At 41.5% G+C, this 24,307-nt stretch overlaps 2 protein-coding genes across 2 annotated transcripts; one reads left to right on the top strand and one right to left on the bottom strand.

The window, feature by feature from the left end:
- Positions 1-6,968: 6,968 nt before the first annotated feature.
- Positions 6,969-11,636, bottom strand: LOC308283792 (transmembrane emp24 domain-containing protein 1-like). The gene is made up of 4 exons (XM_080724287.1): positions 11,287-11,636; positions 10,099-10,196; positions 8,767-8,959; positions 6,969-7,891 (listed from the first exon to the last, which is right to left on the bottom strand). The coding sequence occupies exons 1-4, from the start codon at positions 11,482-11,484 to the stop codon at positions 7,673-7,675; spliced, it is 708 nt and encodes a 235-aa protein (XP_080580413.1). The 5' UTR covers positions 11,485-11,636; the 3' UTR covers positions 6,969-7,672.
- A 5,947-nt stretch (positions 11,637-17,583) lies between these two features.
- tnfsf14 (TNF superfamily member 14) lies at positions 17,584-21,016 on the top strand (the record flags this gene model as incomplete). Its single annotated transcript, XM_080724650.1, has 4 exons — positions 17,584-17,790; positions 19,880-19,913; positions 20,306-20,380; positions 20,607-21,016. The coding sequence occupies 4 exons, from the start codon at positions 17,584-17,586 to the stop codon at positions 21,002-21,004; spliced, it is 714 nt and encodes a 237-aa protein (XP_080580776.1). The 3' UTR covers positions 21,005-21,016.
- Between the last annotated feature and the right edge of the window lie 3,291 nt (positions 21,017-24,307).

The raw sequence follows: 24,307 nt of genomic DNA, 5'->3' as shown, positions 1-24,307 counted from the left end.
CCTCTTGAAGATGAAGCAGGCCGATGCGGTGTAGAGTTTGCCACGTCCCTTTAGTGGCTTGGTTGAAGAGGACGTTTATGGTTGCTCTCGTTTTTTTTTTCTTTCTTTTTTTTCTCCGCCATCCATAGGATATCATTGTATATAAACTAAAAAAATGGAGAGGTGAAGATTTTAACTCCAGGGTCGTTGGGCGCGCACACACAAAAAAAAGAAAGATGCTATTGATATTGCTTTTTGAAACCCAACATTTTAAATGTACATCATGTAGACATCAAACTAATTTGAAGCACTAACAGTCATTCTACATTAGTACGTACTAGCCTGGGGATTTATGGAAAGATATTTGTAATTTTTCCTGATGTATTATTATTTATAACCTGGGCATTTGTCATTTCTTTTTCGATGTATTGATTGCCATCCTTTTGGCTCTGTCCAAACATGTTTTACTCACGTCTCCCCCAAATCCCCAATAACGCCTCAAGGTAGTAGGTTTGATATTATACTCAGTCACCCTTGCGACTTAATAAAATATGCCGACTCAGTGGAGTGCTCCAGTATTTTATTTGGGTTGTGAGTCTCTTTTGAAGTGCCCGGGTATTTTTCCTTTTTATATACTTGGTCTCGTGCCATCGTCACACACCCAAAACAGGCCGATGTACAAGCTCTCAACACACGGTTGTTTTGCGACGGATTGTGAGCTCGTAGATCGGCTTATTTTCGGAGGCACAACTAAGCATAAACCAAGCATAAAGTCATTATGTACAGGGTGGGTAAGCCAGGGGCAAAACCTCTCCACACAGTTGTGATTATTTGCTCATGAATATCTTGATTGCTCTGTGAGGGTATTGATCAATATGTTTTACTTCTTGTTCCTTTAACTTTCGGTGGGAGTGGAAGGAGATACGGGTTCCCGGGCGGGTTGAGTTTTCTGTTTCTGACGTGATGAGTAGTAGCTGGAGGTGGTGGTGTGGTGGAGAGGGGAGGGAGGTGTGGTGTGTGACTGACTGCTCATCCTGTCTGGAGCGGCCGTCTCCACTGGATGGCTACTAGGGTTGGGATCCGGAACCAATTTTCCGGTTCTGAGTCTTGACAAATGGAACCAAATGGACCTGTCCATTTGGTTCCATTTGTACACTCTGAGTTACAGACCTCGAATAAGGGTCCATTTGGAACACCTATAGGAATCGTTAAATGGAACCGTTAAATTAAGGAAATGGACCGTTACGAGGGAATCTTTAAGGAACCGGATTTTTTAAAATCCTAAAGCATTGGCTCTCCCACGGGTCCTTGAGGGAGTTCTAGGAGGTCCCCAGCTAAATGATAGTTAGGAACAAAATGGACCCTTATGGGTATGTAACTCAGAGTGTACAAATGGAACCAAATGGACCCATCCATTTGGGTCCATTTGTATTCTCTCAGAGTTAAATTTGGGGTCTCAGTGATAGAAATCCCTTTAAATGGGGGTCCGTAGCCTAATTAAAATGGTGTAAAAATGTTCCCTTATGGGGGTCCCTGGCATATCTTTTCAGATGGGGGTCCGCGGGCTAGTAACTGTCAATTTGGAGGTCCTTGACATGGAAAAGTTTGAGAACCACAGGATCCCAACCCTAGTAGCAAGCCGACACACAGCGTCCTGGTGACGAGGCTAAACAAACGGCACGGGGGCCGAAGCGGCCTCTCCAGGCAGGATGCACTTTTTCCCTACCCCTGTGTTTCTCAGCAATTCTGGCTACAGTGACAGTACTACTTGGGGGGCGTCATAACAAAAATAAAAAGTGATTATGCTATTCCCTGAATTATTTTCCACCCAGTGGTTCAAGAGAATTCATAGAACAACTAATTACAATCACTGCAGATTCCGATCGGGCCTCCTACGGCGTTGACATTTCCGTCCCATCAGGCGTCTGTCACTCAAGCCTACCCCCCCCCCCCCCCCCCCCTGACAGCCCGTAATGTTGATGCCCTGTGATACAGTTAGCTTGTGGTGACTTGATCTTTTCATTTTCCTCCCCTTCCCTCTGCCCCCTTCCCCCCCCCTCCTTCTTTCCCTACACACTCTGGATGTGAACGTTGGGGGGAAACCAACCTTTTGCGCATCATCGCTCTTTTTTTTTTTGTTTTGCAAATCCATGTCAAGTGCCTCTGTAGCAATTAACGGATTTGAATAAACAAAATGAAATCTGATCTTTTTTTTTTTTCTTTTCTTTTTTTTGTTGTTGTTGAAAGGAGCGTTTAATAAAGAGGTATTGTGTACAATAAAGGGACTGGCTCTGGTGGTTGGTGTCTCTTTGTGTCCTGCTTTGTCACACTCCTCTCTCTCTCTCTCTATTCATGCAACCTTCCCTGCCTGGACAGCCTGTTCTTGCCTCTTTCCCACCTCCTAATAGAGATGGCAGACGTGACAGCATGTGTTGGGGTTCCCATGGCAACTCTTAAGCGGAAGACTTGAGTCTGCCTCGAAAGTTATTGAGGGGTGGGAAGAGAAACATTGTCTAAATGTCTTTACTCCCAGTCCCAGGCAGCTCTTCCATTTCGTCGTTGTCGGGGTGGAAACCTGGTATGTCCAAAACCGTTTGTTTTTTAACATTTAAAAAAAATGAACTAAACTAGTGAAAACAGCCGATCTGCAAGCACACAACGCCTCGCACCGCGAGGCGTTGTGTGCTTGTAGATCTGCTGTTTTCACTACTCTTGTGCGACAGCCTTGTCTGATGAAGCAGGGCTTTACTTCACCAAAAAACGTACAAATGTGAAACTTGGAGATACGAGGTTTCCGCCCGACAACGACGATTTGTTTTGACTGAATATAAGGGCATGAAAGAAAAGCACCATCAATACCTTGTCAGTAATAAAAGCTGTAGGCATGGTGTGCCAGTTATCACGGCTCCCCAGCAGTGAGAAGAAATCGCTCCCGTCAATCTGCAATGCAGAATTACAGAACTCAGAAATGGCCTAATAGGATATTTAAATGCATGCATCAGTGCATCGGTAGCCAGATAAGTCGCCCTCTTTCAAAGTCGCCCCAAACTTGTTTCCCAACGGGTCTGTGGCCTTAAGCTAGATGCAGAATAGACTAAAATCAAATATTTGCTTCTGGGGGTCCCTGCAACAAAATATTTTGTGATGGGGGTCCGTAGCCAAATACATATTCTGGGAGTCCTTCACATGACAAAGTTTGAGAAACACTGATGGCAACATAAGTTTTTTTTTCAGAAAATTGTTATGATTTAGAAGACATTTGTAGAATGTGCCTATCAGTGGTTAAGGACCCCCAAAATGTGTTTTTGGCCGTGGACCCCCATCTCAAAATATTTTGTTCCACGGATGGACCCCTATTGCAAACTTTTTTGTTCCAGGGACCCCCAGAAGCACAGATTTGATTTGAGTCTAATCTGCATCTAGCTTAAGGCCACAGACCCGTTGGGAAACGAGTTTGGGGCGACTTTGAAAGAGGGCGAGTTTTCTGGTATTCAGTGCATCAAGTATAATGGTCGTTTGAATGACTGGATCAAATTACAACCTGTGTGTGATGCCTAAATGAAGGCTTGACCTATCGAACGCATTCCTTTCTTGAGCCTCATGACAGCATAAGATATGTGTGTCCACTCATAATATACAACATCGGCTTCATATTATACTCAAAGTACCAAAAGTAAATGTCTCATTTCACAAGTTAATCATGTATAAAAATCGAGGTGTATATAGAGTTGTAATTAAAGTTTTCAAATAATTGTAGTGGAGTAAAAAGTACAATATTTGTCTGTGAGATGTAGAGGAGTTGAAGTAAAAGTATTGAACATTGCAAATACTCAAGTAAAGTAAAAAAAAAATACCTCCAACATTTTACTCAAGTACAGTACTTGAGTCGAGTAAATGTACTTGTTACTTTACACCACTGACGAGGAGAGTGAAGAATCAGCCACTATCATTTCTAAGGGTGCCCACACACCAAAATACCTAGAGTGGAATCCGCCAATGCATTTCAATGAGAATGGAGCGTTTTTTTGCCAGTAGAGGATTTCTGCAAAAAAAAAACGCTCCATTCTCATTGAAATGCATTGGCGGATTCCACTCTAGGTATTTTGGTGTGAGGGCACCCTAAGAGGAAGCCGCATTGAAAATAGCCCTTGCATTACCTGGCATTACTTGCATGTCAAGAAGTCCCATCAGGAGGTGTAACGATCGTGTAACGATACACGGTAGTAACTGAATTTGCAATGATCTTCTATATCGATATGCAAAAGCAAAATATTGTACTGTTTGGCTTTGTATCGAATCGTTTTGCAATGCAAATAATCAATTGTAGGGAAACAAAGTATCTGTGCCTTGCATTTAGCAATTTTAAGAGGGAAAATGAAAAAGAGGGGTCTAATTACTTTTCCATTCCATATAGCTACTCTTGGTCTATCGATAAATGTGTGTTAACCTGTGTTCATGTTAAGGTGTGAGTTTTTTCGAGTGTTGAAATATAATGTATTTCCTAGAGAATCACAGTGTTTGCTTATTTATATCCACAATAGATTTTTACCTTAAAAAACCTGCACTATTGACACGTTTCACACAGTTTTAATGTCTTTGCTAAATATAGTTACTATATCGATTTTAAATCATTGAATCGAATCGTGTCGTATCGTCAGGAATAAACCGATATCATCCATGCATCGTATTGTCAACCATGTATCGTGATGCGTATCGTATCGCTATTAAATGTATCGTTACACCCCGAGTGGAAAATGTTTAACCTTGGTCTTGTCGTTGCGATTGTCCCCGAAACAGGCGCCCCGCCCCTCGACGAAACCTGTGGTGACTTCAACCATTGATTGGACGAGACCTGACACCTTACCACGGCCCGAACTGTTGGACAGCGGAACCACTGATACTTATGTCACGCCAAAGAATACGTGTATGCATTCCTGTCAAGCCAATAATGCTTAACCCTTTTAGGCCTAGAATTATTGAATGCTTTATTGAAAAATAGCAGATATACAAGCTCACAGCGTGGCACCGAGTGCCGCGCTGCAAGCTTGTAGATCTGCTATTTTTGAAAAAGTCGTGAAAATGTGTGCAAATCTTTGAATATATGTATTTTTAAAGCGAACGTTTGTAACTCAAATTTTGCTTCTGGGTGGTCCCTGGAACTAAATATTTTGAGATGGGGGGCCTGTGGACAAATTCATATCATTTTGGGGGTCCTTCACATGAGAACCACTGACATAGTAGTCTCTCAAGAACAGACTAACTGAGCTCCAGTTAAGTGAAAAGGACCTTTCCTTTGACGATGGCTGGCCAGATTGCTGACATAGAAACATAGGTGATTCAAAAGACACTTATAGAATCGGGTCAAAATTAAAATTTTCACGATTTTTCAAAAGTAGCAGATCTACAAGCTCGCAGCGAGTTTGTATATCTGCTATTTTTCAATAGTTAAAGCATAAAATAATGATGCACATACACAATAATGTGTACCCGTTCTAAATGGGTAAATACAGTACATACTCGATGTGTTCTCAGAATCTTCATATAATACCAGATTATTGTCATATAGGCCAATGTCTTAGTATATCCACACAGATGGCAATATTGAACCAATTTATTATACTGGAATGAGTGAATTTCACGACAGTCAAGTGGTTTTCATTCAAATTCCAGCTAATTTCACTACATGCAGTTCATTGCTTATTCATTACCAAGAACAGTAATTTGAGGAACATTTTCCATTTCCCCCTGCTTGACAACGTGCCAGCAGTCATAAAAACAGCTCAAAATGTGGAACTCTAGATGACTGGTGTCTAGGAATGTCTCTTGCCTACTCAAGGCATTATATAACACTTCTGCTTAGCTGTTGGTCTGAAATTTCAGACTGAACACCTAACAAAAGAGTGGTGCTAAGCATTGTACTTGGAAATGCCAAGATGTAAATACCAAACTATTTTTTTTTGCTAAGAGAAATGTGTAATAAAAATACACAGCAAAATCCAGAGTGTTAATTTAGCTCCCAGACTGAGTAAAATTAACATTCAGGATTGTTGCAGTACGTTATATGCCTTAGGTAGTGTTTACTACAGTTAGTGTATTTATACCCAGTGTATTTATACAAGTGCAATTGTATATAATGCATACTGTCAGGGACCTACTACTACAGTGTGGCCAAAAGTGTGCTGTTTTAGCAGAAACAAACTTGCCTTCTATGTTGCTCCCTTAGACATTTTTAGTGTAGGTTCCCACTTGAAAGACTTGATCAGGGAATTTTATTTTTTAGATTGTGTGTAGGGCTGTCACGATTATGACATTTTACATGACCATTAATTGTCACTCAAATAATTGTGATTAACGATTTAATTGTGTTTTTTGTTGTTGACAATTACATTTCTGTTTGGCTTGTAGGCTTTAAGTTGCACATGGCAGATATGACACATCACCTAAATATACAAAGAAATGAAGGACATATTTGACAACTTTACACTGTAAAAAGAACATTGATAGTGGAAATAGCCGATCTACAAGCTTGTAGATCTGCTATTTCCACTATTTTTTTTAACGTTTGAACATATATAAACATTTTTCAACATGTAAACGATTATGACAATTATCTCAAAATAATTGTGATTATGTCAAATAATTGTGATTATGTCAAATAATTGCGATTAAACGATTATGTAATAATTGTGACAGCCCTGATTGTGTGAATACGGTTTACGGTAGGTCAATAGTGATTGTATTTAAAAGGCATTATGATTTGATTTGTGTGTGGAACAATTTGTCATGTAGCCTACAGGGATAAAGTGTAGATGTGGTGGTATGCTGGGGAGGTTTCTGGATTTTGGTTTTGGCTCATCCTTATCACACCATGTCGTGATAATGTCATAATGTCAACAACTGTAAAAAACGGAAACCCAATTAAAAAACCTTCCTTTGAGAACAGCATGATTCAGGCTGCCGTACTGACATTTCAAAAAGATATCGGGGAGGAAGAAAATTAAGTGTTTATTATTATTAATGCAATACAGTATGTACAAAGTAATAATAATCTCAAGTATAAATACGCTGTTTTACATTTATAATTTAAAAAAGTAAGAGCCAACTTTTTGGGTTGGCTTGAAATGCAGTGCTTCTGGCTGGCATAAATAGGCTTGGCATTAGAGCTGCGGGCAGCCATTGTTTAGGTTTTTAATTAAAATAACTCATCTGACTCGTATGAAACTTGGCACGCTTCTGGTGTTGCCATTTTGGAAGAAGAGATTGCAGTTTTACAGAAAATATAAAATTAAAAAAAAAAAAAAAGCAAATAATTTACAAGCAGCTCTTTCCTAAACAGTGTTTCATAACATGGACTACAGTCACAGTGTGTGCAATATCTGCATAATTCCTTTCCAAGTAATGTTTGCCAGTATCGTTTTCTACGTCTATAATAGGAGTTCAAGAACGGTCGCTCTCAAAACACGCTCGCCCCGGGTCAAATCCGACGACTTCGGAACGGTCGCCACCAGGTATTCCTAAATGTAACCTCCTTATCCTCAGTTAAACGAATACAGAGCCGCTGGGGATGAGCGGTCTGCAAATAAATTAAATAAATGAGGGCCAGTGTGTTTTGGGGCGAGCCTTCCAGTTACCCTATAATAGTCTTAAGTCTTGCAGCTCTACAGTAGTCCCACTACTAGGTCGAGGGCCTGTGCTACGTACAGACCCTCTTCTTGCTCTCGAAGAGGCGTTGCAGCATGTAGATCTGAGTGACGGCTACGGTCAGGATGACCAGCAGGTTGACACAGGACCAGAAGGACACGCGCCACAGGTTGTCTTCCAGAAGGTAGCGGTCCCGGGTCTCGAAGGCACGGAGCGTGGTCTGGACCTTCCGGGTCCTCTCCAGGTGCCAGTAGATGGTTTCTATGGTTGCCTAGATGAGCAGGAAGAAGAGTGAAGCAAGCGGCAGAGTGGTGCGGGTGAATTGTTGAGTGCCGGGGTGACAGCTACACAGTCAAATCCTTAGGGCTATGCCTTAACTTAAAGGCCTGTCCATACTTTCTCTGACCACCGAACTTTTCGTCGGAAAGGTCCGGTTCAACAACAAAATGACGTCACTCGCATCTTCTGAAAAGCATTACCCCGAATTAGAGGTCGTGAAGTTGCACGTCGGAAAGTCTGAACTCTCCAACGAAGTGTTCGGTGGTCAGAGATCCTATAGACAGGCCTTTAAGTTAAGGCAGAAGAGCTGGTACTTAAGACAATCAAAATAGAGCCTTCGGTGTTATCTTACACAGAGAGCGTACAAATGGAACCAAATGGACCTGTGCTACATCAAAGGGTAAGACATTGCAGTTGTGTTGTTGTAGATCAGTGGTTCTCAACCTTTTCAGGCAGTGACCCCCCAAAACAATCACAATTGAACTGGAGACCCCCCAACCTGACTAGCGTCAACTCCAGTTGTAGAAGTTGAGGCTTTACATTTAGTTTGACCCTGTTCCACAGATAGATATTGTGAAAATAGCTGATCTAGATTGGCTATTTTCAAATATCTTGCCTCTTTCTCATTATTTGACAATTTGACCAATGTTTGACAAATTTTATAGTCTGTTGTCGATTCGTTTTGATGCAGTAATGGTCTTGTTTAGGTATTAAAAAGGTCTTAAAAGTCCTTAGATTGACACTTCACTATCATCTGGGGACCCCCTCCTAAAAAATCATATGGGCACCCACCCCTCTGGGGGTCCCGACCCACAGTTTTAGAACCACTGTGTTGTAGTGCGTGTTTTGCTCCAGTCACACAATCACCCTGAAGTCCTCCAGTTTGTACTCCAGCATGCTGTCCTGGCTGGCCTCGCCCATGTCCGCCCATTCCTCCACCACTTCATGGCTCTTGTCCTGACTGCCGATGATCACCTCGAAGAACACCATCTTCTCCGCCAGCTTGCTGAAGCTGTTGTCAAAGCACAGCCGGTAGTCTCCAACCTCGGTGAGATCCACACTGTGGTGGGGGAAGGGACCACACATCAATGTGTTAATTGCATGGCACATGGGTGCACTAGGACAGTGGTTCTATAACTTTATTTTCAAGGACCCCATAACTCTGAAAGTGCACAAATGGATCCTACGGGTCCATTTGGTTCCATTTCTGCGCTCTCAGAGTTACAGATCTGTAAAGGTGATTTAAGGCTATAGCTCTGTGTTTCTTGTTATATTGTCTACTCATTTTTGTCCATGGCAAAAATATAATTTTGACAAAATGTCCACCACAAGCGAGCATGGTGACCCCTGACAACACTAACTCCACTTTCCTTCTCCTCTCACTGCACATTGACTCACTACGGAAGACTGACTCACCACTGAATACTGTCATAATGATGAGCTATCGTAAGATGGATTGCACGCTTGTGCAGAGGGCATCTCTGGCATATTTCAGCCTGTTTATTTATTTGTGTTCCAGGTTTAATAGCTTGCATGTTTAACTTCAAACACTCTCCGCAAGGTTCCCAGTTCGATCCCAGGATCCCCCAGAGTTGGTGTCAGAATGTCCTTGAGACGCCGAACCTGTTGCCTATCCACTTCGTGCCTTGTGGCACATAAGGCCGAACCACTAAATATCTAAATATGTTATTTTTGTTAAAATAGCTCTTGATTTATTTTATATAAAGACATTATTCTTTTCCTCAACCTCATGTACAGCTCCTTAGTGGCATGATGTAATGGGGAGAGTCAGGGCAGGACCAACCTGGCTAACCATTGTCAAATAAAAGGGAAAAACAGCCCTCTCTGTTTTGTTGAGAGATTAGGGCAGGACTGACCCGTTCTTACCTGAGTAAGTACACAATAGTATCACCCAGAAAATTCAAATTCCATGTGCCAATAGCAGAATATCTACCAATAACAATGACCTTCAGCTTCTCCACCACTGTGTTTTTAGACACCATTAGAAGCCAGCCGGCATAGACAGGCTTGGATTTTATAACTGCTAAATAAATATAGTATTTATTACGAAATGTATAAGAGGTGGACAGGAAGGACACCCTTATTAAAAGCTCATTAGCCATGTATTTCAGGGGTCCCATTCTGGCAAATAAGGATAAGTGTATGCAGAATAAAAGCCTATAGAAATCTACAGCTTACGTGTGGATCCCATCAGATCTCCTAAAGTCAGAGACCAGCTTATATCCGCTGGGGGAGATGAGGGTAAAGCCCACATCCAGACCAGACCCTGCTAACACCTGGTAGAGGAAAGAAAGAGATACTAGTAAGAACACGGGGCATTCAAGACTAAGAAGGCTGATTTAGACACTGTCATATGACAGAGCATAGGTATTTAGGTATTTGTGTGTTCTGTTACAGTAACCTGAGATTATTTACATGGCTATAGTAACATGTTCTTTGCCTTCCAGAGAGCCAGCTCACAGGCCGGGGCTAGGCCTTATCTGTCTCTCTAGGCAACAGCTCTCTGGTTTTCATATTCAAATTCAAGTTATGGGCAGGACAGGAAAATCATCATCTCCAGAGTTTAATTGTATTTTAGGTTAGCTCACAGTCACAGAATTGTACAGTAGGCCTATAACTGAGCTGTGCTTTCTTTATTTTATCCAGGATTGCTAGGATGTCACATGTTCCCAAAATACAAGAGCATCAGCAGACCTTGTGAGAAATCTATGAATAATCACATTATGAATTTCACTTGAAAAAGTGAGTCTGCATAAGGAATCTCCATCATTACAGTCATTCAGCAATCACAGACAGTGCATGCCTCTGAGCAATGTGTCAGATGTTTGAGGATAGCCTGGTAGTCCTGGCAGGCTCCATCCACTCCCATGCTCAGCTCACATGACAGATGAGTCAATCTGGCTAGCAATCGCCAAAGAAAAGGGAAAACAGCGCCCTCTCTGTTTTGATCCTTCATTATTAGAAGTCTGTTCTTGAGAGATTACAGATGCGTAAACCTGGCTATGCGAGGTTAACTGTAACTGTAACCTATGCTAATCCTATAGGGGAGGGGGAGGGCAGGGTCAGACGGTGAGGGCTGTATGGAGACATACTACAATCGTGTTTTTAAGTTGAAATGTTTCTTTTTGGTGTGGTTTTTAATATAGTCTGGCATAAATGTGCAGGCAATCACTCACAGCAATGCTCTGAATGATGTGTTGTAAACTTAATGACCTCGGATTGTCTGCAGCCTTGCAACAGTCAAGAAAGATACAACATAACAGGAAAATAAACTGATCAAAGTCCATTTCCACGTGTTCAGCGTATGGGGCTAAGTATTTAAACCTCCAATCAATGATTCAACTTGTAAAGAGAGAGATAGATTACCTGGTATTCTATTTCCATACTCCAATTTTTCGCAGTGGTTTGGAAAAAACATTCCGTTTTGCCAGCAGGTAATAAGATTGTGAATTCAGAGTCTTGGTTTAATTGTCCCAAACCGAAAGTCAAGTCCATAACAAGCGCAAAACATGTCAGCACGTAACATTTTGCAGAAACATTAGAAACTATCCATTCGCAATACATTGCTTTAAGAGGCTAATTTCTGTGTCTACTGCGATTTGCGCATAGATATACATAGGCTAATAAAACTATCGTAAAGGCTACTTTAAACTCAAATTCCTTCTGTGGTTTAAAAAGAAAAACACGAACCTTCTTGACCAAAGTTGAAAGGAGTGAATTTGATTAGACCAATAGCGCTGTCTGACTGCTGGCCACCTGTCCACCTCCAAACCTGCAGAGCTGGCGCCCCCGTGTGGGACGCAGCCAGAGGTTGTATTAGCTTCCAGGCGAGTGGTTAGTAGGCCTACATTTACGTACTTGTTGTTGTATGCACACTTTTGAGATATTTGTACTTGAGTATTTCCAATTTCCAATACGTTACTAAGTAAAACATTTTGAGTACCTTTTCCACCACTGTTCTGTTCATGACCGCTCTTCTGTCATCTCTCCTGTCACTAGTGAGTGGGTCACTACTCTCACTAGCTGTCCTGCAAAAAATAAAATAAAAATACATTGAGCATGGTATATGCCAAGAAAGAATCTTATAATGAATTCATGATAAAGTCATGACATTGTTCATAGGATAAGCTTAGAATTGCCTACATTGATTTGTTGTACTCCTGGTTAATTTTTGAAAGTTTTCATGTTTCATGCAGATACTCTCCCACTTTATGACAGGGTCAGGGGTACTAATGGGAAGGGGAAAAGGACCACAAGAGAATGTTGGTGGCATGCAAAAAAAAAAAAAAGCCCAAATAATAATTGTATTTCTAATGCACTTGTAACAAATCTGAAAGTGCTGAAGGCTTGTTTCTATTTTGTGTGTGTGCGTGTGTGCAATGCCGTGCAAGCACATATATTCAATATATGTGCAATTATAAATATAAAGTGTTGGTGCCTGCATGTGGGATACGTTTAAATAATAGACTCAACATATGTGTAAGGTGCTCTGTATGTATGTGTGTATAGTTGTTTGCCTGTGTGTGTGTGTGTGTGTGTGTGTGTGTGTGTGTGTGTGTGTGTGTGTGTGTGTGTGTGTGTGTGTGTGTAGTTGTATGCATGTGTGTGTATGTTGAGAGCCTCATCAACTTGCTCTTTAGGAGACTGAGAACCTCTTTGGGCCATCCTGGATGTGGTGCTGTCTTCCTGTTGTCATAGGAACAGAGGAGAGGACAGAAGTCTAGAATGATGATATTGTCATCAGTTGTCCTGCTGTGGTCAGAGGAACAGAGGACAAATATCTAGAATAGGGTCTTCAACAGGGGGTCTTCACTCAGAGTTAGTACAGGGGGGTCACCAATAGTGCTATTGTGTGATAGGATCTTAAATCTTTCTTCTTTTTTTTTACATTAACCACTATACCCTATATAGCATCCCTATTCTGAAGAGAACTTTGGCCAAAAATAGCACATCTACAAGCCATAGAGCTTGTAGATCGTCTATTTCCGTCCAAAGAGGTTTGGTGTAGAGGGAGAAATAGAGCGGACTAAGTCCAGAGTGAAAGGACAAGTATTGACGGTTTAAGAGGTTAAATGTCTGAAAATACACATGAACACGAATCCAACATTTTAAAAAACATACATTTACACAACAGTGATTATAGTGATGTCAAACACATCTATGATACTGTTTAATCTGCATCACAATGTTCCAATATGTATGCTGTGCTGTTGACAGAGGATAGGCAGCTAGATGAGTAGCAGTGGGTCGTAGGGACGTGCTGGCCATTGGGAAAAGCGGGACAACTCCCGAACGGCCGGTTCATTCCCAGCCGCTCCAGGCCGGCCATTAGGAGAAGAAATGTCAGGCAGAAACCTCGTATCTCCAAGTTTCAAATTTGTACATTTTTTCGCAAAGCAAAGCCCTGCTTCATCATACAAGGCCGTCGCACAAAAGTAGTGAAAACAGCAGATCTACAAGCACACAACGCCTCGCACCGCGAGGCGTTGTGTGCTTGTAGATCGGCTGTTTTCACTATAGTTTAAATCATTTTTAAAATGATAAATACAAAACAAACGGTTTTGGACATCGACGAAAATATAACTCATGTAATTGGCCCACTGACTACTAGTCACTTTGTCACAAATCTTTGAGTAGCAGTAGCGCTATAGAGAGAGATCTGTCTCTATAGCGCGCAATGAGGGCCTCTCCAACTCTTTTTCCCGGGCTGAATCAGGGGCCCAGCATGTCCCTGGTGGGTCAGGAAGGATGGCAGCAGATGAGACTCTGCCCCTTAACAAGCAACAATCTTCTTCAGCGAGGAGGACGGAGTGCGACAGCTTTGAAAAGATGTCAGGGCTCACGTTATACTGTAAGTGTGTGTCAGTCTGGCATCCTGGGTGCTTCCGCTGATGGTCTGGTTAGAGACAGTCTGAGACACTGAGGCCATTGAGGTGAACTGTCCCCTCAAGTGGCATGTTAGCTGGGAGTTATTAGGACCATAATAAATAAAATGGCACCATAAATAATGGTACAGGAAGCTCGAGGCTATCAGGGCCAACCACCTCCACCCCCTCCACGCATGGAGATCGAAGAGCAAGAGGAAGGACTTGTTCCTTTACTTTACACCGAGATGAGGTTGGAGGGACTTTGACAGTCCTTCCTTTGCGCTGGTTGCTATGAGAATGTACATAACGATGCACGCATCTTTACTTTCTGTGACTCAGAAGCAATATGGTGGTGTGCGGTTGTCACCTGTAACGTTACCTGTGGTTAGTGCTGAAGCCATAACTATGCTTAACTGTGCTTACATTCTTTCTCGTTCTGCATCAGGCAGGACGGTGTGTATACGTTGATGGTGTCTTGTTCTGCATCAGGCATCGATAGATCGACAAAGAAAGTATTTATTTCCATTTCTAGTGATGACAGGTGGATGCGCAGCTTTGCTCTCAGAGACTGAGTCATTCTACAAACTGCTCGCTACTGTCTGCATCTTAAAGGGACTTTCCACCTGGGGTCTCTCTCACATTTGTAGAAAGTGCACTTCCCTGCCAAGTGAAATGACCTTACAACCAGCTACGATCAGTTTGCGATTTTGTTTCTGGGAGGCATTAGTTCAGTGTTCATGTTTGTTTAGGGTTATTCAACTGTGTGTGTGTGTGTGTGTGTGTGTGTGTGTGTGTGTGTGTGTGTGTGTGTGTGTGTGTGTGTGTGTGTGTGTGTGTGTGTGTGTGTGTGTGTGTGTGTGTGTGTGTGTGTTGGCATTTCAAGAAGAAAAGCCTGGGTAAAGCCCCCAGTAACTGTGGTTCAGCCAATCAGGCGAGTCTGTGTGTATATTACAAACACATCTCCCCCTCCCCCTCCACTCTATGACAGGCGTCAAAGAGGTCGTTGTTTTTGATGCTTTCATTGATAAGAGAGATCTCTAATGAACTCTTGACACTTTTATGGCCCAATCAATTACCTCAGTTCACAACCCCTTTGAAGTTCAAAGGGAGCAATTAAGAGCTCTGGCCAGCTCCTGAAAAAAAAACTGAGATCTGTGAACAAATGCTATTGGCCTCTGAGATCCAGCGGCTCGTATCCCCGCCCTTTTGGGTCATAGAACATCCGGGCTCGGCCAGCCTAGTGTGTGTGCAAATACTGTATAGGTAACTCTTAACTGCAAAGATTCAGGGTTGGAAAGCGGCTCCTGCCGATAAAGCTGCTGTCAACATGGTTGTCGGCAGGGGATTGGAAACTGGACTTGCTCAGTTTTGATGAGTCATCCTTCCTTGCCCCGTCTGGAGTGAAGGGGGAGCTATTATGGAATCCATCGGAGATACAAGGGAAAGGAGTGTTTGTTTTCGGTGCTACTCACCAGCGTCAGGGTTACTGAGGTTAGGGTTTGGGTTAGGTTTTAAGCATAAAGGTTAACATTCACCAGCGTTGGCAGGTTAGCTACTCACCAGCGTCGGCGGGTTAGCATTTCCCCAGGTTAACAGTTCACTAACTGTCTCCTCGCGGTCCAAGTGAACACAGTGGAGCAGAATCTTAGCTGCACTCGCCTTAAAGGTAAAGGTTTTGCCATAGCCTCCTCGGGAGTTGAGAATTCAAAAAAAAAAGAAACCCACAACTAGCGACTTTACAGGAAAACAAGACCCAAGTTAATGAGTGGACCTGGCAACACTGCCAGACCAGCGTTGCAGGCTACCAAGGTGTCATCTGAATACAATGTTCCGTCGCCCGACTTTCAAATGCCAAGTTTGCCAACTAATGCCAGCCGACTACAACAGACTAGCAGTTTGAAGTATTTTGAAGCTATTGGAAGTAGTCTGTTTGGTGGAGAGAGGCCTTAGAGAAGCTCCCACATCACTGATGAGGTGAAAGACAGAAGAGTTGAGAGAGGACTCTGACAGAGGAAGTGGTTTTCAGTAAAGACCTGTCTGCAAGCAGGGGCTGTGCTATACTGTCTTGAGGGAGATTTATAGCACGCCGGCTAAGGCGTGCAATAAACTATAATGTTTGCTATAAACTATAATGTTTGTTTAGTTTTAGCTCGTTTTGACTTTTTTTACTCTTCTAATAACGTTTTAGCTTAGTTTTAGTTGAGTTATTAGTTTTAGTGTTATTTCTTTTTATACTTTGGGTTATTTGTCAGGTGCAGAATTCAAAAAATCACACCCGTGTGAACTGAGCGGTGGTTTACCCACCTAGTCTCAACAGCACCCTCTTACCCACCAACCCCTCCCCCCTTCCCCCCTGTGTGTGTGTGCGTGTGTGTGTGTGCCTGGCCTGGCCTGAAAACAGCGCCCCTCCCTTAACATGTGTGGTCAAAAAAGGTACTACACCACAGGCTTCAGGCTACATACAGACCCACCCACATACAAACATACCTACACACACGGCCACGCTATGGAGACGGTGTGACCACCGCTCAAAAAAGGTTGGAGTAAGTAGGCCTATTGTGTAATACAAACTCAATAAAGCATTAAAAAAAATGTACTGTTCACAATGAGAAAAACTAAAACTAAGGGCATTTTGTCTATAATTTCAGTTGGTTTTAGTTTTTAAACGCGAATACAGTTTCAGTTAGTTCAGTTAACTTCTCGTTCTGATTATCTGAATAAAGCAATTACGTAACATTGACATACAATTGGCGGTTTTCGACTACCACCTACGTGACCAACTCAGTGCCGGGAATTGTCTGGCAAATAACAATGAATTTTGCACCATTTTCCACCACCGTCACCGGGAAAGTCCAGCGGATATATCAGTAGGCTATTCAGAGAATATCATGTATCAGTTATTTTCTGAGAAGACTGAACCAAAGTCTAGCCAGACAACACCGGTGGGAGGAGGAGGACCATCGTAAATTACGTCTGGGTTCTCATTCATGCAGTATCATGGTGCAACTATTTGATTGCAGAAAAGGTCTTTGCCTAAACTAAAAACAACAGAGATACTAGACTGTCTTAGAGACTGTATTCGTCACAAGAGTGTTGTGAAACACAAATATAAATCCTCAGCCCCACTCTCGTTTGATCACTTCCTGATACCAAGTGATAAGACATAAAAGTGACTTGCAGTTTAGAACCACCTTAAAGTGAAAACGTACGGTGCACGTGTTCACTGTCACACATGTCATAGTTGTTTGTTTCACATTATAGTGGAAGTGAGTATAGAAGAGAGAGAAAGAGAGGAAGTCTACAATTTGAGATATTTCAACATTGTTCAACTTCAAGTGGGAGGCCGTAAAAGGGGAGGTCAAGATGCATGCATTGTCCATGGTCTCTCTCGATTTAGTATGCTCATCTTTTACCTTGGTGGCATGACATGTTGTAAATCTCTAGCTGTGGATACATTTGTTAATAATCTTGACTGCTTCACTTGCCCCTGCTGTGAGCACATAGCCTAGGGGTTCTCTTCTCTCTGTGGTTTCTAGTGAGACATTTCTGGATTGGTTGACATGTGTCTGTGGTTGACATGTTCTTGTCTGACTCGCATTGCATCTTGAAGCGACCGTAACTGATCCCACCCACGCTACTCGCACTCATTCTCACTATACGGGGGAGTTTTCATTTCTCGTCGCAGACCCCCTCCTGAGCCCCTTGGACTACAAGGTTGAACGCGTCCTTTCCCGGATGATCATTTCTTCTAGACGAACAGTACGTCTCTTGTTTTGAGAAGGAGACCACTGAAGCCATGGATCAGGGTGGTAGTGCCCAGTATCCCTCTGTGTTCGTGGTGGACACCCATGGGGCCTACCCCCCTACAATGCCCCCCAGGATCAAACGACCACCGCGGAGTAGCAAGGTGGCTCAGACCCTGCTGTTCTTCCTGGTGAGCATGGCACTGTTTGGCATGGCCATCGAAGCCTGCTTCATCTATCGTCTCTACCACCCTGGCCTGGTAAGTAGCCTACCAACATTGTCTCTATGTATATGGATCACCTCCCTATAGGCCAGTGGTTCTCAACCTGGGGGCATGATTTTGGGGGAGTGCCCAGATGACAGTAAAGTGGCAATTTAAGGACTTGAAGACCTGTTTAATACCTACAAAGTAGTTAAAGAAAATATAATACCATTACTGAATCAAAATAATCAACAAACTATACTATAGTGAAACATTGGCCAAATTGTCAAATAATATAAGAAAGAGGCAACAAATGTGATAGTAGTCAGTCGCGAGGCGTTGTGAGCTTGTAGATCTCTTATTTTTACAATACTGTATGTATCTGTGAAAGCGAGTGACACAAAATTGAATGCCTCACCAAGTGCTTACCAGGATGTGATTAATTTGTGGGGGTCACAGCCTGAAATGGTTGAGAACAACTGCTACTGCTATTACCCCTGATATGACTGTGGCATCCTGTCTTCATGTCTTTGATAAAAAAAAAAACAGCATCGATATCATTGCAGTCTTGCTGAAACATTGTACCTCTACATTTGACATTGTTTCGCAAAAGTCACTAAAATAGACCACCTGCAAGCTCACTGAGGGACAGCGAGTGCATTCTCCGGCAGAGGCAGCAGCCGCGGCGTCTTGCGGGTAGATCTGCCGTTATCGAAACATTTTGAAACATTGATCATTTTCAAAATGGGGAACCAGGTTGAAAGTGATTCTGTCTGTAGATTTTATACATATTTGACCAATGTTGAAAGTACTAACACGAGCTTGTGACTAAAGAATAACTACATTGGATCCATTGGATCACAGGTTTCATGAAAAGTAAGGATTTGGGGCATACTGTACAAGGTTTCTGTCTGACATTTTGCTTATACAGTAGCAGCAATAGAGACAAGACAAGCTCACAAGCAAAGACACAACCAAAAGAAATCATCCAAATCTACATGATAAATGCCATGCCATTCACAACCGTTGTTGCAATGATTATTGAACCAACAAGAATATTACACAAAACAAATTAAATTACCTGATTATGCTATGAACTGAACAAATTCATTGATCGTTTTTAGAATAAAGCACACAGTATTTGATGGAGAGAAAATATTTGTATGTATGTGTCATATCAGCTATCGTCTACTACTATGCTATTCCATCATTCTAGAATTCAATCAGATTCTGCCCTAGTGTGAAACTCCTGTATATTTTTGTCATAATATTCTATGCAAAACAAAATGCTGACCATTCAAAAGAACTTTGTATATTTCAGCACGGAAAGAAGTTGTGACTCGAGGGACTTCACTTTCAATTCCTTATGTAATATTTTTCATTGAATGAATGACGTTTAAGGCAGAAATGAAAGGTCCCAGTGATTGTTTTTCTTTTAAAAGTGCTGATGGTGAAGTTATTTCACTATGGGGAAAGAGGACGGAGTGGAGATGGAGAAGTATCTTAGCCGTAACTTCATTTCGGGGGAAATTACGTTCCGGAAACGCCGCGATGTTCCGTGACGATGTCAGGTCAGGTGCCTCTGCAATACAGCTTAGGTTCCGTTTCCACTCGCAAGGGTCTTCCTTGGGTGGAAACTGAGTGAACGGGGTGGCCTGTCTGCATGGGGGCTGTGACCAGTGGTGGAAAAAGCCATGTTTCAATACTGCAATATAGAAATACTCTGTTACAAGTAAAAGTCAGGATGTATAAGTATTGGTATCAAAGTACTAAAAGTACCAACATTAGAAAGTACTCATTATGCAGAATGTCCCATTTCAAGTTTTCAAATGTATGAAATGTATAAAAGTCTTTTGAAAACAGCAAATAACAAGAGTTTTAAATATGTAACCGTAGCTCTGAAAATCATTCTTAGCCATCAAAATGACCCTTTCCATCATGGGGATCTAAACAATGTCCCCATAAGGTTAGGATTGTTTGGTTTTAGAGGCACGCACGCACGCACGCACGCACGCACGCACGCGCGCGCACACACACACACACACACACACACACACACACACACACACGCGTACAGTATGCAAACACGCACGCACACATATTTGCTGTTTGAAGGAGGAGTAATCCCTTTTCATTCCCATTCTAGGCGGAGTCAGCAACTGCTTCAAAGGTTATTGGAGGTATGTGTCAGTCTCTGTTTCTTCCTTGTTTGCAGAGATGGGCGAAAATACATAAACTATTTTGATACAAATTAAATATACCAGGTGAAATACTTACCAGGGTACTGTCACCAGGATAGTATCCTGGTGACAGTACCCTGGTAGTATTTGACCAAGTACTGACCAAGTATTTTCTTTTTCCTTTTTTCCCAAAATACGTTTTATGTATTTTTGACCATCTCTGCTTGTTCCATTAATTACGTTCATCATATCGTTACTGTCGGGCTTGTTTGATGAAGCAGGGCATTCATTATAAAAAACAAACAAACAAGCATAAAACGCTGAAATATGGATATACGATTTATGCCGACAGCAAAGATATACAATAAGTTGCATTCCTGTTCCCAACACAGAAGCTGTTCCACCACCAACAACACCAAGACCAAACCCTGTGGTCCTGCCTTCCAAACCCGTTGCGCATCTGAAAGGTGAGATCTTTACCTTTCAAAGTTTCTCTCTCATATGGATGGATTATACCATCACACACTGCTGGGTGATGATTGATATTTAATCACTTTCTCACGATATCTGATAGTTGATTCATTGATCATTTACCAGAAGGTTCACAACCACAAATAATCCGCTATCAGTTTATATAAAGCAAATTCTCCTACAGAATGTCAATCTGTGACCATTATCTGCTCTGTTTTACAGCCAGTCCAAAGCAGGCCCCCGGAGTTAAGATCATGTCATGGAGCACGGACACCGACAAAGACATCCTCCACGAGATGGAGTACAAAGATGGGAAACTCGTCGTTCAAAAGGAGGGCTACTACTATGTCTATTCCAAAGTGTTCTTCACGGAACGCAGTGCATTCGACCACTGTGTCAAGGTTGCTACGCCACGTTACCTTGGTAAACCTATAACCCTTCTGCAGTCCAGGAAATACTCCCACAACAAAGGACAGCCTGAACAGGTCAAATCAAACAGCTACGTGGGTGGAGTTTTTCACCTGTTCGAAGGAGACAGCCTCTTTGTTGAAGTGACTAACACCGCACAGATTGTGCAGCTCTGGGCCCATGAAAACTATTTTGGTGCATACATGATATAGTACAGTACTAGGGATGGGACGATACGCGATATTATCGTTTATCGTGATGAAAAACACTCACGATAATCATGGAGATTTAATTTATCTTGATATTGTCTTCTGTCATGCACTGGGATCAATTCCCCTTTTACAGTATTTGCCGAGCTGCATATCTGGTACCATTTAAAACCTCTATAGTTAGTAAAACGACATGGAAATAACGTACTTGATAGTCTTTTTTTTCACTCTCTACCAAATGTCTTTGTCAAAAAATAGCCGATCTACAAGCTCACAATGCGTCACGACGTGTTGTGAGCTTGTAGATCGGCTATTTTTTGGCAAATGTTCCGCCTCCGGATAATGGATGTTGGTGATTTTTTTGACAATCGTGACAATATCGTAAATCACTATTTCTTTGGTCGCAATAATCATGAAATGAAATTCTCATATCGCCCCATCCCTATACAGTACTCATACTGACCATGATTGTACAGTACTACTCATACTGACCATGATACTGATGGGGACAGTATCATGTCAGTATCCTGGCACATACAGTCCAGTTCAATGTAAAATCTAATTTTTGTAAATAGATAAATTTACGTCTGAAATCTACAAACTCACAACCTGTTGCATCGTGACGAGTTATGAGCTTGTAGATCTGCTATTTTCACTATTTAAAAAATAACAATCGTTCATTAATTTTTCTTCTTTGGGACCAGAGACAAGACTCTGCTGGGTAGAGTGCGTGGCATTAGCGTTGTTGTTGTTGTTGCATCATTCACACTGGAGGTGAAGTTGTACAATTTTGTTGTAATGTAAGCTGTTATACTCTTTGAATGCTTTACTTAGAAATAATCTCTCAAAACATACATAGGGCCCAATTATGATCCAGGTCTTATGCCTTATGCCTTAACTTACCTTATTTTCACTATTTTGAAAAGCATTTTTAAATACTTCAAATGCTGATCTACATCTGCACGTTGTGAACTTGCAGCTCAGCTATTTGAAATATTTAAAAAACAAAAACAAAATAGTAAAAAAAGGCAAATAAGTTAAGGCATAAGGCATAAGACCTGGTTCATAATAGGGCCCATATACTGTAAAGGTCATTAAAATAGCACAAACAACAGAAAACGAATAAACTGTTTATGGATGGCTCCTGATGTTCAGGGGGTTGCAACATGTTCATGTTTATGTATACAGTATATCTTATATAATTGGTTTCCATTGTTTATGCAAAACACATACTATGTATGTAATTTATCTAACTCTCCAGTGTTTAAAGGATGAGTTTGCTGATCAAAATTATGTTTTGTATATATTTCTTAAGATTCTTTCTGTGTATCGAATTAAACATCAATCTAAATTTCTCATAGCCTGTGTTTCTTGCCATTTTCTTTGAGTCTTTTGTATTATATAAACCATTTCTGGTTCTAATCTATAACATATCTGTACTTAACATGAACAAACACAAGTTTGTCATTGTTGTCAGATAATTTGTATCCCTTATTAGACTACTACAAGGTGTTTTCAATCTGCTGTCAAATAGTAAAGTTTGGTCTGTTATCAGTTGCTCATGGTTTTTGCACATTTCCTGTAGCAATAATAGACCGCTGAAGTAATCTATAGGCTTTATCGTAGGTAGAGTATGACACAATGGGCCCGGACTTGTAAACATTGTTTCTTTTGACATATTTAAAGTAGGGCATTAACGACTTGTGATTTTTGCAAGTCGACTCGACTCAGTAAAGGTTGAGTTGAAGTCGACTTTATTGTTTGATGGCATCATCACATCACACACAAGTCACGACCCCCCAATTATTTTGGGGGGTACCCAGATGATTAACTTAATGTGAAACATTGTTTTCTCACTCAACTGTAAACAAACCAACATAAAATGTAAGTGTATAGGGTATCTTCACATTTCTAAAGTGCCAATTTAATGACTTTTTAATCTATCTAAATGGCAAATTAAACATTGTCCAAATTGTCAAATATATAGAGGCATAAATTGTGAAAATAGCCGATCTTTGTGAGCATGTAGATCTGCTATTTTCACAATAGAAAGTATAATACTGTATATTTTTTTTAACTTCGACTTTCGACTTTCTCTGGTGGGAGTCGACGTGTGTAATGAATCAACATTTTTGTTATTGCCCTACTTTAAAGTGAAAGTTTAAGTAACGGTAGGTCCCTTTGGGGCTCTGTTACCTAGCTCTTGGCCCTCTGGGTTTGATAACCCACCCCTGGGCTTTGTGTTGCATGTCTTTGCACAGCAGAGCAGGCTCTAGGCTGTCCCTAAACAGCTTCTGGTGAGTGGTCTCAGAAGCAGGATATCACACCCACTCACTCGCAGCTAAAACCACAATGTGCACGCACGCCTGTACAGTAGGTAAAATAGGCCAACGCTGATGTCACTTTATCTCTAATATGAATCACTTAATGTATACAGGTACTTCATTGTAGCCTACTATATGTTCCGACATGCAGTTATTTTCGATGAGCAGCATGGATGACTGTACAACAATTAAGTTATTCATAAGACTGATACATTAAAGTACAAATAACCTCAACCTACAACCTATTTGCAGAGTTGAGCCGATTGCAGTTATGTCACTTGCACTATAAATACATACTGTAGGCTTGTTTCGAAAATCGAAATGAGTCGGTCATGGTTTCCATCCAAGTATCCAATTTATCTAACTCTCCAATGATAAAATGAATTAATTTGATGATCAAAATATATGATTTGTATTTGTTTCAGTGTATTGAATATTAAACATGAATCTAACTCATAGCCATGTGTTTTGTAGCCTCATATAGATTCTAGAGTGTTTTTGACATTGGTCATGGTGGTGAAGAAGCTGTGTACACACACCCACACAAAAACAACAAGCCCTTTATCTCTCTCCATTTCTCTCTCTTCATTTCTCTCTCTCTCTCTCTCTCTCTCTCTCTCTCTCTCTCTCTCTCTAGAAGAGCCTTTGTTCTTATTCCTGTGCATTGACAATGCTCTGTGTTTCTTTCCGTTCAGCTGTGCCCTGTTCGCAGAATTAATCTACATTCTAAGAGCACCTACGCCTGCAGGCCACAGTTGTATGTGTCGTAAACAGCTCAGAGGAAGTGGAGGTGGTATGGGGACGGGGGCCGGGGGAACAGAAGAGCAGGTAGTAACTAACACACGGGGCTGTATATCGCTGACTCATTTCCAGTGGTGCAAAAAGTACTACAATGCTTTACTTTACCGTAGTAAATTTGGACTAATTATATTAGAGTAATGTAGAAATACTCTGTTAAAGTACAGTAGTCTGGTGTTAGTAA

Source organism: Nannobrachium achirus (genome assembly GCF_963921795.1).
Source record: "Nannobrachium achirus genome assembly, chromosome: 4".
Lineage (NCBI taxonomy): Eukaryota > Metazoa > Chordata > Actinopteri > Myctophiformes > Myctophidae > Nannobrachium > Nannobrachium achirus.
The sequence above is the reverse complement of the archived record's forward strand: the minus strand, read 5'-3'. Positions and strand labels throughout refer to the sequence as shown.